The sequence below is a fragment of the Athene noctua genome, chromosome 17 (assembly GCF_965140245.1).
Source record: "Athene noctua chromosome 17, bAthNoc1.hap1.1, whole genome shotgun sequence".
Lineage (NCBI taxonomy): Eukaryota > Metazoa > Chordata > Aves > Strigiformes > Strigidae > Athene > Athene noctua.
The window spans coordinates 4,428,416-4,445,743 of NC_134053.1; the positions used below are offsets into that span (position 1 = coordinate 4,428,416).

At 50.5% G+C, this 17,328-nt stretch overlaps 1 protein-coding gene across 1 annotated transcript in view; it reads right to left on the minus strand.

The window, feature by feature from the left end:
* The window catches only part of NCOR2 (nuclear receptor corepressor 2), a 255,287-nt gene that overhangs the window by 126,278 nt on the left and 111,681 nt on the right, over positions 1-17,328 (minus strand). Inside the window, exon 5 of the mRNA XM_074921112.1 lies at positions 4,523-4,702. Coding sequence (XP_074777213.1) covers positions 4,523-4,702 — 180 coding nt within the window. The remainder of the gene's footprint in view (positions 1-4,522; positions 4,703-17,328) is intronic.

Sequence of the window (17,328 nt, forward strand, 5' to 3'; positions counted from 1 at the left end):
GTCTTGTACTAGGAAAAAAATGCACCTGGGACTGAGAGCAATCAGCCTGCACCAGAGGCGAGTGCACCCCCATCTTCCCTGACAGCAGTGTCTGGTGGGCTGAGAAGGCGGGCACCTATTCCTCCTTGGTATCACCTCTGCTCCTGTTTAGCAACATGAGAGCTGTAGGATGCAGTCCAAGAAAACATTTAAGCACCCAGACAGATCGTCTGGTTTGGCTGATAAAACGCACACTCCTTGAATTAAATGTGTTCCAATGGATGAAGCAACCCAATCCTCGGGACTCCAGTCACGCTCCACCTCCCCACAAGTGGGCATCTTTTCCCATACAGGGAAAAGCAGCAGCATAGGGAACACCAAGATATAGCCAAAAAAAAGCCACCATTGCCAGTCAGATGGCAGAGCACTGTCCCCGCTGGGGAGCAGGCTCTGGCAGAGGCAGGACAGCCCAGGCTCTGCATTTTGGCACCAACGTACCCACCCTGTGGTCTCAACCTAGCAGTTACTCCAGCCACCTGTGAGGATGGAAACAGCCAGCTCAGACCATCTGCACCCTGGAAGGTGATGAACCTTCCCCAGCACCACAGGGATCCATCCCTTCCTGACCACAACAGTCGTAGCATTGCAGCACGCCTAAGGCTCCAACCACACATGAAACAGCCCCAAAGCTCCCTTTCTCTTCTCAGTCACAGAAGGTGGCCCAAATCACAGCACCATGTAAAGGTGACAGGAGCTCTTCAGGAAGCCATGGCTGAAACCACAGGCTGCAAAGCAGTTCTCGGCATTAGCCCCGGCACAGACCCAGGTACCTGCCTGCTCTTGCTCAGTGTCCTAAGGCACCCCGTCACACACCTTTGCTCCCACATGATAAATTTCAAAAACTCTAAAGGGATTGGTCAAATCCTCTATTTATCTTGGGGAAAATATTTGGGTAACAACAACAACAAAAAAATGTCAGAAACTTGGCTACATTGTTCTGGAAACCCACAAAAATTCTGCAAAGCAGTTGGGTGTGTTGTAAGTGATTTCAGAGAAGAGGATTTGATGGTGTATCAGGAAATGAAAGTTTCCCAGTAAGTGGAGGCTCATTAAAAGTAGCTCGTTAAAAGAAAAATACAAATCTAATTATAGCTGAAATACAGTAGAGAATTAAACTCTACTCTCTGTGGTGTAACACTACGTGGTTATTAAAGGGCCAGATGCTAGAGGTAAGGATGTGGGCAGGGTCTGCAGGCAGCACACCTGACTGCAGCAGGTTCAATCCATGACAGCTACCCCTGGGAGCTGTGGGAAATGGCAAAGCAAAATAGGTCAGGGTTCCCAGACACGGACGAAATGGATTTCTTAAAGGTCTGCCACAAAAGCTAAGCTGGGACTGTGACCTTTACAAGGAGAGGAGCAGGATGAGAGATGAGTCTTGACAGCTCCATACTCTCTCCCTCCCCACTCCCAGCAGTGGCTGCTCGAAAGCCCCCTTCCTCTCCCCAAATGGAAGCCAGTGCAGCGACGTGGAAGGGATGCCAGATGCCATCGTTAGCCATAGTCCCGGCTCCTACAGCATCCACAGACCAACCCATTTCCAAGTGAAGGAGTTTCTCTCGCCAGGTCAGAGTCCCTTTGGCAGGACCACACTCCGCGGAGGGGCCATCGGAGCCTGCAGCGCTGGCAGGGGGGTGGGTGACGTTTCAGGAAGACCCCATCCCTGCACATGCCAGCCTCTGTGCTGAAGGGACCTGCCTAACAAAACCAAGGTCATTACACACACATCCAGCTGCCATGCTGCCTCGTATCATCAGCCACCACCTGGGTACCAGGATGCTTCACCCGCCCGGGGGAGAGGAGAGAGCTTCCAGCCACAGGGCACCTCTGAAAACCACTTTCAAAGAGCCAGGGGGAGAACAGAGGAAACTCAGCCAGGAAATAGATGGAAGGGGAAACCCTGGAGCTCTTCCACCCAGCCAGCTCCACCTCCATCACCAGGTGGGAGTGTTGTACTCCTAGAGAGACCTTCGCCAAGCTCGGTGCCCGGGGAGTCTCAGGCACCACTGCGGAGAACAGCCGAGCACTTTATTTCTCCTTCAGATCCCCAGTACCAATGCCAGGAATAAATGCATAAGGATTATCCTTCCCTGTCAGGAAGAGGGGGAGAGAGGACTCAGTGAGAGATTTAAGCGCATATGGTGCATGAATGAGCGGGGGATGGCTGATGGAGGTGGCCTTCTGCCAGGGGTGCGCAGGGTTTGGGGAAGGTTTCTCAGCTTGCTGAAGACGTTTGCTTCTTGCAAAGCCCAGGCAGAGCCTTCCTTGCCATTTCTGGAACAACCAAAAAAAGAGAGATGGTGGATTGGGGTTGGCTGGGATTTTCTTGCACAGCCTTTCCATATAAATGTATTTAATTACCCTGAGAAGGCCTCCCAAAGACAGAGGGGAAAAGCATTAGGATATTCCGGCTGCGTACAATTCCTCCCCTGCTCCGCTGCCCGTTCCTGCAGGAGCAGTATCTGTTTCAGGCTGATTGCTTTCCCTCACTCATCTTTCTCCTGCGCTGACAGCTCAGATGCACAGATGGACAAAACGTTCCCAGAGCATCTCAGATAGGACACCCCCACACCCCCTCCAAAAAATGCTTCCTCCCAGATGTGCCAGCTCTGACAGAGGATGGGCCTGGGGAAGGAACCTGCTGGAGGGGAAAGGAGGCCATGTGGGGGGAGGCAGGATTTGCTACCAAAGAACTCAGACAACATGTGCCCCTCCAAAAAAAAAAAATTAAAAAAAAAGGGGAGGGGATGCTTTTACTGCCAACAGCCACTTTCACCTTCTTCCCCACTCAGCAGAGCATTTTTGTGGGGAGGAAGAATCATAAAACTCATTCAGAAGGAAGAAATAAAGCAACCAAGCAGCCAACAATAAAAAACCCATTTCCTTACGGAAGGACAGCTTGATTTTAATGGCAAGGAGCATATGTTGCTCCCGTCAGCTTCAATAGCAGCTCCTCAGCATCACTGAAGGAAGCCAGGCAGTGGATGGGCAGAGCTGTCAGTCCTCCCAAGTGCCATGAGAGGGACCTTCACTGCCGTGCTGGGCACATGTCCCACCCTGGAAGCCCTTCTCCAGAGTGGGAAATGACCATGGTTTGCACCTCCTTCCTCAAATATGAGTTAAAAACATGGACCAGCAGCCAGACTGCCAGGCAAGAGAGGACATCAACATTTTGTCTGAGCCTCCTAGGAGGGAGAGGGGAAGAGCTGGCTTCCCCCAGTCCCACCAAACCCAGCAAGAGGAACTTCTGTGGTTTCCATCGCTCCAGATGTTCCTTTGGCCCTTGTGAGCTGGCACACAAGGCTGCTTCCTCGCACCCCAGCACAGTTGCTTCTGCCCACTCTTGGCTCACTCTCTCTAAGCACTCAATACCTCTGCAAATAAAAAGCAACACAAAAAACCCAAGATCCTTCACATTAATTAAACCATATTATTTGAAACCAAAATATCCTGCTTTGTCTTGCAGGAAAGAAAGGGACAGTATGTGGTATGGGAAAATATAGATCTGATGGGGAGGAAGGTCAACTACATGCTCATTCTTGAGGAGCACTTGCCCCGTGCAACAGCTCAAGCAGAGGTTTTGCTCAATTCCCAAATTCCTGCTGTACACTCTTGGGAGAGGTCATTCCCCTTAGGCAGTTTGGGATTAACAGCCCTCAGAGAGTTTAAAAACTGGCCCCAAGCAAAGGAAATAAAACAACTGGTAAGAGAGAGGCAAAGAGAAGTGATTTGCTTTAGAAAGTGAAAGCCTTTAAGTCCGTGGGCTTTTTCACAGACATCCCCCAAGGTTTTGTCATATTAATCTCTTAATGGGTTTATGGTAATTGTATACATCGCAACATCGAGCGGGCGATCCTTCTGCTGGGGAGTGCTCTTGTGCAGGGGGTAAAGCACTCATCGAGATCAGATTCAAATCCCTGGCTCAAGCACAGCCCTGACTGGAGTTGGACCAGACACTGCTCAGGGCTGCAGAGCTGCACAGCCCCGGAGGAGGCGACTGGATGCCCAGGGAAGGCCATCGGGACAGCGCAGCAATGTTTTAAACAGCCCAGTACTACAGTTATACCAGCAACAGTACTGGAGAGAGACAACTGCTGGAAAAGAAAAAGGAAAGACCTTGTGCCAGTCTTGGCCTATACTGACAACTCGGGCAACCCAGGCTGCATTTCCAGCTCTGCCACTGACTGCTTGCATGACTACGGGCAAGTCACCGAGGACAGATTTTTCTTCCTTTAAGATATTCTGACATGCAAAAGAGCCCACAAACTGCATTTCCAAAGCTCCCTCATCTTGCCACTACAACCACCAGACTGTTGGCACAGCAGCAACCACCCCATCTCATGACAGGGAGCATGGACACAGACCACCCTGGCGGCACTAGCACTGCCACTTCCCCTCTGCGGACACGCGTGGGCAATGATGGGGTGTAAGGCAGCACGCAGAGGCGAGGACGTGTCCTCCCCTCTGGACCACAGCCTCTTACCTGCTTCTTCTTCAGCTTGGAGATTTGCTGCTCCACCATGGTGATCTCGCGGTCTACGCGGTCCATGTTCTGAATGAGCTCCTCCTTCGACAGCCGGGCCGGCAGCAGGTCCAGCTCGGCATCGGGGTGAGCAGGGCTCACGGGCGACACGGGCTCCAGTTTGCCCGGCAGGCCACGATCCTGAGGAGCATAGAACAACCAGGTCAGCTCTTTCCCAGGAGACTTTGGATCCTTCTCTCACCTTCCCACACCAACCGCCCATTCCCAGCCCTCTGAGACACACACCCCCCTCAAAAAACCCCTGCTAGACTAAGCAGTACCAGCTGCCAGATCACATCACCACAGTGCTCCATAACCTCCAGCATCTCCAGAGCACCGGGTTAGTCTCCCAGGGACACAACAGCAGCTCTTCCTCCGTCCAAAGCCTCAGAGGTTCCCACCACCTTCAGTGCTACCCACATTCCTACAGGATCAATAAACCCATCCATATTCAGGAGCTCCCAGCAGCATTATCCCTTCACAGCTCAGCAGCCAGATCAAGGCTACATCTTCCCTCCAGAAATGAGGTAGCCACAGACATGACTTCCTCCAACACAGACACAAGCCATGCCGGAGGGAAAAGTGGCATTAACCACACTTGAATGAGAAGGGCCTACGAGGGCAGCCCCCAGGAGGAAAGAGGACTCCCATTTCCTTCATGGGAGTCCCCCTCCATTTCTTGTTAAATTCTGGGGGAGCTCCAAGATGTTAAATATATCCATCCAGAAAGGGAGAAAAAGGGGATAGGTGAGGCCAGCGACTGAACTGATTAAAATCAGCTTTTTGCAAATTCCAGGGAAATAGGCTCAGCAAAACAAGACCCTTCAAGTCAGAGACCAGACGGACCAGCATAAACTCTGTGGCCATCACAGGGAGCAGCTCTAGTCACCACAAACTGGGATAGAGGGAAAACACATCGAGACACTCAGCTTCACCTCCAGCAATTGCACCTTTGCTGAGCCCAACAAGCTGTATCCCAGGAGCATCCCGGAGCCACCACCCTTCACCTCTCCAGCTCCAAACGAAGGAGCTCATGTCCCACAAACACAAGCTGCATGCCTGGATGAGTTTGCCCACCACTGATGAATGCACCTGGGATGAAGCAGCTGTTGAATAGCCACCAGCCACACGGATGGGGATCACAGCACACCAACAGCCTCCCTGACCTGGGACACTCCTCTCTGGCAGCTACCCAACACCTTAATTAAAAGTTTATCTATTCATTTGCTTAGCTAGTGGATGGATTTCTTTTCCTGGAGGGGGCAGGAAGAGGAGCCGCAGAGTGGTTTGTAACCATAAACCGCTGCCAGGCTGGGCAGCCAGCACTCTGCAGCTGCTGGGGAGGGCAGGGGAAGGGGGAGGTGAACAAGTGAAGAAGTTCATACAACTTTGCTACCATCATTACAGCAGCCCTGTGCCCGCAGACAAAGCTGACATTGTTCTGCACTAACTGGCGCTGAGTGTCCTCCCCTCCGCACTGACTCATGGCCACCAGCGAGCCGCCAGGGCCACCCACTGACCCTCTTCCCAGGCTGGTCCTTCTGCGGGGGTAAGGGTGACAGCAGGGAGCTCGGTGGCACCGAGACAGTGTGGGCCCCTCTGTGCTCCTCCACCTACTGAGGCACACAGACAATGGCCCTGGTTGTTCACCAGCCGTGCTGCAGCTCACAACACGCACAGTGAGTGTGTACGTGCCACCTTGGCACTGCTCAGCATCTCAACAGCATCAGCTTATGGGGAAGCAGGACCACGCAGGGTGGCCTCCACCCTGCTGCTGCTGGGATGAAGCACGGCGAGGTCCCTCCTGGGGAGGCTGTGCCCACAGCCCAGCACAGCCGCAGGGGATCTGGCTTCAAAAGCAGTCCCTGCCTGGTGGGGCTGTGCTGAGGTGAGTTCTGCCCTATTTCACTCTGTAAGAGATGGACAACCTCATAGACAGCAAAGCTGGAACAAAGGGAAGCACAATAGGATGCTTCCCAACAATGTGGCCAGGTCCCTGGACACCAGCATCCTTCACTGGCACCTTCCTCCTCCTCTCCCCTGCCAAACCCTGTTCTAGCTGAAGGAGACAGCAGCCCGGGAGGAACCACTGCTGGGTGCAGTCTGAGGGCATCAACACCCTTCCCACTGCTGCCATCAAGGGACAGAAAGCAAAGGAGCAACCTGAAACTCTTTCCTCACTGTCTTGCATGGGGGTCATCCAGCCCTAAGAGCACAAAGGAATCAGAAAGCTAAGCTGGTTGTTTCCAGCATCCATTCAGTAGAGAAACTAGAAGAACATCAAAGGTTTCTGGAAAATCCCAAAGAGCAGATCCTGTCTCGTTTTGCTTCCCCAGCATTAGACACCAGAAATGATCAGTCTGCTGCAGTGTGAAGGCTTTGTGTCCCCCACGACCAGGGTTTTTTTAGGGTTTTTTTGGGGTCTGTTGTTTTTCTTACAAGCCAAGAGGAACAGGACAACCACAAGAAGCAAAAGATAAATTCGGTGTGCATAAAATCTCATTCAGATTAAGGCACGGGAAGGGGAAGTTGCAGTGTAGGTGGGTAGGTTTTTCTAAAGGAAAGCAAGTTACCTGCCAAAAATGCAGGAGAGAAAGACTTCCCTCTCTGTGCACGTCGAACAAAAGATACTATCTCATGTCTGCCAATATGCAAAGACAGGGCATCTTTAAACTCCTACACAGCACAAAACACTTTGGGAATGGTTTCTGATACATTTTAATCTTTTTACCTTGCAGAATCTAAAGCAAAATAGCAGCAAAGCTGAGTAAGGGGAACAGCTGCAAGTCACAGCACAAAAACCACCATCATCTGGTATTAGGAGATGATTATAGCAGTAGAGAGGCAATGTCCCCAGACCTCAAATAACTGGTCGCTGTTATTTCACAAGCTCCTCTCTAAGTAAAGGAAACGACAAGCAGCAAGAGGAAGAAAAAAACAAAACTGAAGACAAAAAAATATCTTGCCCATGCAATGGTGAAGTCCAAAATGCAGAGCTCCCAGATTTACACAAGGCACAAAAAAGCCCTTCTTGCAAATCACAAAAATGTGTTGAAAGGGGTTTGCAAAGACCAGAGTCCACCAGGAGCCTGGGGTGGACTCTAATGGATAGAGATATTTTAACTAGTGCTTTGTTTCCTAGCACTCCCAAGAAGCTGCTCAAAATATATTCTCCTGCTTCAGACAGTTATCATACCCAGGCTCTGAACAAGTGCAATGTGAAACGTGAAATTCTTCTTATTAACGTGAAGTCACAGACTTCGAAACCAGCATGAGCCGGGAGAGCTGGAATAAATCTGCTGGAGGGAAGAAAACAATTACTGCATTACTCAAGTTGATATTTTCTCAGTAATTATACTGTTTCCATGTGATTTGTTTTTATACATGGTTAACAGCTACTGTAGTTCCTGTTTATCCCTAGCCTTATTATTATGTGATTTATATGATAACAAGGGTGGGCGAGTGGGGGGCAGAGGCTGCATAAACCTTCCTGCAACAGGAGGAGATGCTGGCACTGAAGAAAACAATTATCACCGAGGAGTCTATCAAAGAGCAAGGCCAGGCTTCGGGGGTGGGTTTCTTTAACACGCTTTTATTCCTAACATGGATAATATTAACGGAGCAAGCCTGCTACACGCCACCAGACAGTGGCTTTAAAAACGTGGGAGAAAGTGTGGAAAGGAAAAGGACAAGCCAACTGCCTGTCAATGCCCTGAAAAGCAAGTAAGCCTCTGGGTAAATTCGAAGTCTCTGTCTTCAGACACACCAGCAACCGGGGCCACAAGAGAAAAGACAGTGGAAACCCCAACCCTGGTCCCAGGACATGCAGGAACTTGCAAGAGAACACCGCCTCCTCCTTATTTTGCATTACCGACCCACCTCACAATGCTCCCAGGGAGCTCGTGGGAGTTGGTGAGATGGAGAAGGGCGTCCGTGCCACGTGTCAGCACAGCACCTATGGCTGGATGCAGCCCAACCTCTGTGAAGGGTAATTTTTGTTGGCTGCTTCCCACCCTCAGGAGAGAGCAGAGCAGTAGCACTGCTCCACCTGCACCTAACTCTCACTGCAAAATGTATTTTGACCTTTCTAATCCCTTGACTGCACTGGCTGCCTCTTCAAAACTATACTGGTGGAGCTTCAAGGCCTCCCCACCCCAGTCAGTGCCTGCGCAGCACTGGTACATACCAAGCAGAGTCCCTTGCTTGGGACAGCCCTTGAGATCTCTAGCACGGCACCACGGTGTTTGCCCTACATATCATCTTCGGTAAATCCTGGTCTCTCTCTGCCTTTCTAAACCAGATCATTAATGATGTTCCCCCAAGCCCAGGACAGAGATTCGGGGATGCCCACGTCACCTCTCCCACAGTCTGTTCACTTTCTAATTATCAGCCGGCAGCAGCGTTTTCTGCTGGAGCACCAGGAGGGATTAAGAGGTGTTATCTCCAATTCCTGCCCGCTTGCACATCTCACATCCTCACAGGCTGGTGAAGATTGCCAAAGCAGGCAGGATGGGCCAAGGGCTGCTCAAACTGTGCTCCACCCCCCCAAAAAAACACCCATGAACAAAGGGTGGGCTTGTGGTCAGCGTGGCCAGCCTGTGAGGATGCCTCCATCACCTGATCCTCTCACAGCACCACAGTCAGTGGAAATCGCTGAACTCCACCAACTAATACCACCCCCCAAACCCTGTCTGCGTGAGGCTGGGCTACACGGCAGAGATGGTCCCTTGCCCTCCCCATCCAGGCACCCGTGGCTGGGCAGCACTGCACACCCCAGCAGATGCAGAGCCCTGCGGCCTTCCCACACACCCTGGGACAAAAACCGAGCAGGAGAGCCAACACCCCACACCTCCATCCCTCAGGGTTTAAGGTAAAAACATGCATATAAAACTCTTAAATGGGCCAAATACAGACCAAAGGAATTTTTTTTTTTTAAATTGGAAAAGTATCCAACATATTCTGGTGTATCAGCAGGCGCAAGATGACAGCACTGATGGGGAGGAAAAGTCAAAGGGGCTGAAAACTAACATCTCGTTTCCCCAGGGAGATGCACAAGTACAAGTCAGAGAGCCTGAGCAGTGAAAAGTACATCAAGTTATTGCAGTTCTTTTGTTCGTGACCATCTGCTGTGCTAATGGCTCTTTCAGCAGCCCAACCCTTCAAACAGGGTTTTAATTCTTAAATAGTGCTGGGCTCTCAGCTGGGCTGTGTCCCCGCCGCAGCTCGAGGGACTGCTGAGTGGGATGGAGACGTGTGTGTTGGTGTACACAGCGTGACTGCGGGGAGCACCTATGGGTGCAGCTCACCAGCCGTGAGAACACGGGTATTCCCATGCAAGGCTAACCAGGGCACCCAAGGGATGCCATGTGTGAGACCGAGGCATCACCCACCTCCTTCCTCCAGCCCCACGCTCCATGGCACGTGCAGGCCGCGGGGACGAGCAAAACGGGGATCACTTTCACTGGGTGCAGCCCAGGATGTGCTCCCATGGGAATTCATGAAGCTAGAGACTAAGGGGCTGTCTGAAGACAAAGCCGATTTTTTTTGTTTAATATTTTTTCTAAATAAATCTGTGACTTTATGAGAAGGCCTACAAAATTCCTTTCCCCTGTAATCCAGCTGAATTCCACACGGCCAGGGCAGAAAACATCCCAACAATTTCTAAGCTTGCACGAAAGTAGGTCAAAAAACTTCCCGAATGTTTCAACAGCTTGAAGCAATTTAATTGCAAAACCAGTACCAAATGCTGACCCTCCCTCCCCACCCCCACCAGCAGATTTACGAGGGTGGTAAAACCACGCCAGCGAGTGTTACAGTTAAATGCACTAACCAAAGCCTAGTATCTGGTCTTGCAAAACTTGCCTGTGCTCAAAAAAGCCATTCCACAGCGTTATAGTGAACAGATGCTGCCTCTGGACCTCAGGATCGCAGGATATTACAGAAGCAGCAGCAAACACGTCTTACGGACTCAGAGGTAGCCTAGAATAACGGGTCAAATCCGGAAAAACCTTACTCAGGCAAACTCCCACCGAAGCCCAAGGCATTACACCGACAAATGGATATTGTGTCTTTCATTACCTTCTTGCGTTTCCCCATTAGTGGATAATAATTGCACTGAACAAGTACGTTCCCTACTGACTTTGCAGGAGTGATGAATTCTCACCTACCCATCTACTCATTATGAAGAGGAGCTAATCGCTCCCTCTCATTACGAATTGCCCAGCATTGCCTATTCTGCATTGCTAGGTTTTTAGCTGACCCTAAGTTTGTTATAACAACTGTCTGGACTGAAATTTTCCATGATGAATATTTGCTTCAGAAAAACAACTCTGCTGCTTCCAAGAACAAGTTAACAGGAAAATATGCCTTTCTGCAATGTTCAGAAAGATTCTGGGAACCTTTTCTTTGAGCATCTTTGGTGCAGTTGATACATCTGGCAAGAGTGTTCTTTGCCAGTGATTCACCTTTTGTTAACTCTGAAAAAGTGTCCAAGTCAACAACAACAACAAAAAATCTCATTTTGTTTTTTGCCTAGGGGAATGACTTTGAATTGAGGGAGTAGAGTGGGGTCCTGGGGAGCTCCAGGTCCAGTATCACACTCTGCCCATACTCCTGCAAAGGAAAGGGCTGAGCTGGAAGAACCTTACTGGCACGTGTGGAGCGCTCTGGGCCAACAGCAACAAGCGCCCTAAAAGAGCTGTGAATAACTGCAGGAGTTGTGGTTTGGACAGCAGGTAGAGCCAGAGACCACCCACCAAATGATAAGGATGAAGTAAAGCAGCCAGTGACTTGCCCGGTGTGAGATGGAGTTTGTCCTGGACACTGAACAGAGTGTTCTGATGCTTTCAGCAAATAGCGGGGAGGACAAATAAACTGGATTACAAGGGAAGGGAATTTCACAGGCCTTCACATAGTCACAGATTTATTTTTTTCAAAAAAAAAAAAAAAAATAAACCAGCTTTGTCTTCAGCAAATAAGGTAGCCAGGATAGCCTGCAGAGCAGCAAGCTTTTCCAATCCTCCATTTGCACCTTTAAAGTTCTTTTAACAGTTCAGGAACCCAGCAGCCACTCAGAGCATCATTTCACCTGCGCTGGCGTTGCCGCAAACGACGCGCTGCTGGGAACATCATCGTCCCCATAACACACAACCTTGGCCCTGGATCCTCATCGCCCCTTCACAAACTCAAAGCCATTTGTTTGAACAAGCAGCGCCCACCAGGCACGATCTGCCTGCAGCCTCCTTCCATGGCAGGGACCTGGCTCACCCTATGGCCAGAGCCAGGAGGAAAACACTGGTATCTCAGTTTATGGAGTAAAACCACTTCTCTGGGGAACGGCGCTGGCTTATGGTGATAGAAAATGACCGTGAAATTAGAGATCTAGGGAGGTAAAGATTTGCATGAAAAGGCACCAAGCACATAACCCATTGGCTTAAGAGCATGTCAAAAACCTGCACCAGGATATTCAAAACCACAACCCAAGTGGGCAAGACATCCCTTGGGTTTATAGAGCCCAAAAGGAGGGAGCCACCCTGAGCTCACCGAAACGCTCAGGAGGCACGTGAAGAAAATACGAGGGAGGCGAATGCTTGTTTGATGTCTCTTAAAAAGGAGCGAACTGTGAAAAACGCCTCCGATTACATGAAGCGCAAAGGCAGAGGCAAATTTTTAATTGCCTGATTTGGCGCTTGGCCAGGGCAGCAGGGTTAGCACCTCCCAGCTTCACAGAACCAGATTTTAAAGGTAATGGGGGAACTCATTGCAGAGCCAGCTGCTGCTCCTCCCAGCAAAGCAGCTGGTCACTGGGGCTCAAACCACCCTCGCTTTCCCTGGAACTGGCCAACTTCAGGCAGCTTTCACAGGAACCTCTGAATAATTGCCACCGACTTCCATGGAAACGTGGGATGTGGTGATGTGGCCTCATGTGACCGTCACCCTCTCCTGTTCTTGTGTTTTTCCCTGTGCGTGCTGCTCAGAGTTTCTTTAGAGAGATCTCCAGGGAGGCAAGAGGGGGCCCCTGCCTGGTGCAGGCAGGCAGTGCACAACTCCCAAATCTCTTCCAGCATTTCAGGAAGCACCCAACAAACCCCGGGGGAATGTAACACCCACTCCGAGCCTTTGGAAGTTTTATGCTCCAACCATTTTATTTATTTTTTTGCAACACCACCCCTCCTCTTTCAACTGCCACATACATTAAAGCAAGATCCCAGTCCTTCCAGCACAACCACCACACAGGGATGAAGCATTAAAGCCCACATTAATCCCAGCTGAGGATGCTGAAATAGTCCCTGCCAAGTCCCAGCTGTCCTCAAGAAGGTAGAAACCCTCAAGCCCTAGACACCTGCTAAAAGCATGATGGAGTTTGCCTTTTGTAAAAAAGGCCTCTGCAGAAAAATATCCCTACTTTTATACTAGTACAATACTCAAGTGACCAGCACGAATGCCACCACGCAATGTGACAGTGCCTGCATCAGCACACATTAGTCCTGCAGAAGCGAGAGGCAGGCAACTGCATCCAATCGCATTTGTCCTCCACTAAACATCACATTAAAAAAAAATAATAATTTCAACCCAACTGGCATAGCTACACCAGCCAAAAAGCAGGCAGGCAACAAGTCAGCATGATTAAATATACTGCAGCGTTCTGTGTCGCAAACACGGCACCAGATCCCGAGCCGGGCTCAGCACCACCCACCCCCGCTGCTGTCCACAGGCGCTGGGACACGTAAGTCCCTGCTCGGGGTGGCTGGGAAGAGCTCCACAGCTTGGATGTGCCCAGCAAACCTCCTTCCTCTGCTTGCGGGAGCCTTAGCGGGGTGACTGAAAGGGTGCTCCCAGGCTAGTGCCTGCTCGGGGAGGGCAGCAGGAGCCCCCTGCCCAGCCGAGCCCCCCGAGCCGGGGAGCGGGTCCTACCCTGCACCCCAGGAAGCTCCAGCTCATTCACTGGGTGACACCAGGTGCATCCTCCAGCACATGGGGGAGGGAAAATCCATCACGGCAGCTTCTAAAAAACCTCACTTATTTAAAAATAAAAAATCGAGGGGAAATGAAAAGACAAAAGCCCTTCTCAGCCTGGTGTTATCAAGCAGAGGAAATGAGACTTCTAAAGCTCCCATTCAGAGAGGAGTGGGGGGGAGAGAAATCCCACTCCAGACGCACTTGAGCGAACAGCTTTTGAAATGGAAATGTCACTCTTCAGAAACATTTAAATTTCCTCCTATTGCCAGGGAGGAGGAAGGAGGCAGGGGAGCAAGCAGGGACTCCTCAGCCATGCAAATCTAAACAGGGGTCCATTCCGGGCAGCGCCCGGCGGCTCTGTCGGGAGGGGATTTGTCAGGGAGTTAATCAGGACCAGCACACGGTATTAATATCGGCAAGTCAGCTTGAAGGGGCATCAGATTTAGAGGGAAGGGAAGGGAATGAATGAAGACAGCTCTATTAACCACCACCACAAGAAAGATATACCTAAAGGCTGCTCACACTCCCCCCCCTCCGTTCTGCCTGCACAACCATCACCCAAATTATTTTTCCCTGAATCCTGGAGACTGAGCTGCCTGTTGAGAAGGAGCTTCACTGATGGAGAAAGGAAACACAAACAAGACCTAAGATGGTTTGAGTGGTGGCTGAGGTGCGTTGTGGGACCAACCCAAACCTCCTTTTACATGCCAGAGCCACTGCACCAAGCCAGGATCACCAGCAACTCCCCTGGGGACTCCCAGCACATCAGGCACAGGCTGACGTGCCCCAGCACCAAACTTCTGCTCACTCCCAGCAGCTCCTTTTCCACGTCAGCTCAAAAACCAGAAGTTACTGCTCCTACAGCAATACACCGAGCTCCCCTCATCAACTGTCTGCCACCACTTCACTGCTCTAATGTCTTTAGGGTCACTTAACGTGTAGGTTTGTTCTAGCTGTGCTCTCAGGTATATAAAACAGGACATCAAATAGCTCTCATCTGTAAAAACCCAGAAATTCTAAGACTGCAAGAAAACCGGACTTAATGGCGATACTCCAAAGACTTCCCCTGCCTCCCAAAATCTAGTAAGATCCCAAAAGTTCAGTTTTTATTAGTAAAGTCTCTTTACTTCTATCAGAACATCTCTGTACAGATGCTCACATGTCTTGTGAGACTCAAACACACACAGGAGAGCTGAAGGGAGCAGCCTGCAGGCACACTGGGGTCACTGGTGCACCTGACCTCTCAACTTCGCTGGCTGAGATGAAAAAGACAAGCGACTTTTTCATCAGGAACCCAAGCCAATCCGACTTCCATTTCGAGATGGCTGCACTAGAAAACTTGTTTAAGCGTGAAACAAGGCTCACAGCTGCTTTGATGCTTTTGAAAAATTTTTAACCCACATGAAGAACAGGCTTGGGGGAAAAAAAAACCCTTTCCCTTGAAACAACTTGTCTTGGCTGTTAATGTAGCTTTTAGTGGCCTCATCTGTCCTTGAGACACCACTGAAGCCTGTTTTAACTCCCCCTTCATTTTGGCATCTCCCCTTTGTGCAGGTGCTGGCCCTGCACGCTGCAAAGTGCCGTCCCCAACACATGGCACAGGATGCGGTGGGGACAACACCTCCACCTGCCCCCCTGCTGCCAGAGGCATCCACCAGCAGTCCGGCATCCCCCCCAGACACACAAAACACAGGCACCAGCCACAGCACCAAGCACCCCACAAGCAGCAGTGCTACGCCAGCACCCCGGGACACAGGCAGGGATACGGGGCATGGCCCCGGCTGCCTGCAGACATCTCTGTGCAGTGCTAGAGGCGGGTGTAGCACTGAGCGAGGCACAGCAGCGCGCAGGATACGTGCTGACAGGGGAGCACGGGGGGTGCAAAGCAACCGTCAGCTGCACCATCAATCAGAGCCAGCCGCCGGCTGCGTTCAATGGTTTATTGTTCTAATAATTGTGCAGACACGTGGAAGGGGGTGCCTCGACATTCGCCGCTTGTTTGAGTAGCCATTTCCTTCGCTGCTCCGCCTGCTTTTCCGTCAGGAAGCCGCATCCTGAGCTCCCGGGGGCGGCAGGCAGCGGGGCAGCAGTGCCGGCCATCCCCACCGCTGTCCCCATGGCCGACGGGGCAGGAAGGTGGGAGGAAATAACGTCCCCCAGCAGCAGGAAACGCAGGCGGGTGCTTGTCCAGACGTGAGCCATCAGCCCAGCCCTCCGCCTCAACAAGCCCAGAAAAACATGCAAAACAAACCTTTCACAAGAGTTTTGGATTTATTTGGAGATATGTTCTTGCCATAATATATTCTTCCTGCGATTCAACAGGTAGAGATAGTCTCAGGGTGTAGGAACCTTCACGGCATCTCAAGCCTGACACTGCTTGAGCATCACCCAGCTCTGTGATCTGAACAAGACTGACCAAGGAAAGACCAAATACTGACAAGAGCACAGGATAAAGCAGCTCCCGAAGGCACAGGCCAGAAGCACCATTTCTAATTGTGACTGGCCTGTGGGAGTCACTCAAACTGCAAAGCCCTGCCTAGGCTGTTCCTGCATAAAAGCATGAAACACTCCTGCCTCTCCAGGCCAGGATGTTACAGAAAAAAAAAAACAACAAACATCTCCGCTCCCATAGCAAGAATAAGCCTACAGTGAATTTGTTATTATCTGTTAGCAGAGCAGCAGCTTCCCACCAAGGCTGGAATTTCCATCTTGGTTTGGCAGGCACGGGGCTGTGAAATGATTACTGTGTTTACTTTTCCTTTGCTAACTATAAAATCCCATTCCACTGCCCTGCCAACAATGACTGAAGCTAATAAAATTCAGGCATTTGGAAGAAAGCAATAATAAACCTCCCTTTTGGGGCCTTTATGATGAAATTTCCCCACTCCGATCAGCGATTATGCTGTATTCATGAACACTACTGATGTCTCCAAGTGCCCCCAGATTGACTCAAATCAATATTTAGCTTTCTCAAGACTGTAAGCCTTTCTCCATGTGGCTGCTGAAGGCAGGATCACCGAACTGCATAGCTAGAAGAAACGTTTGAAAAAACAGCTTACAAGCATATGACACAGCATATATATATATATATGTATGTGTATATTTTTTTTTTAAAGGTAGGCTTTTCAGTTACTTAACCTGTGAAAAAAGTACCTACACATGAAACATTCACAGATGCATGAATTTACAAATCTCTCTCCAAATACATTGAAAACCATTAATATAATGCACACTGTGTATTTAGATACACATACCTGCCTATTCTTTAGTAGCTTTTAGTGTCTGACAGACCATAACGTTCCTGTGTTTACATCTGCCACTCTGCCACATTAGCTGCTGGGGGCAATCTGCTCTACGTCATACCTGTGATGGCTGGCACAAGATAAAATAACGCAGACCTGAAAAACAGCCTGAAATAAAAGGCTGCGCTTGGTTTGGTCGCGTAATCACGTGGGACAGCTTGATTTGCACTAGGCAATGGTTCTTTCTTAAGCAGCCACAGGAACGAAGGCATCCAAAGCAGAGATCACAAGGCAGAAACGATCACTGCTGCTCTCTGGGGAGGAAAGAAATCAGCCACATCCCTTGTCAGGGCTGCAATCAGAACAGGTCGTTCAAATACAAGCCTAAGAAGCATTACTGGGCAGGCAGAGGAGGTGGCAAAGTGCCAAGGCAGCGGAGAAACCTGCTGTCAGCGTGCGCTGGAGCAGGGTGCTGCAGGCTCTGCAGCCCCAGGGGGAAACTCTCGGGATGTGGTGGAAGCACCATGCACAGGGCAACCCCGCATCTGCTGCCCATTGCCTCCTCCA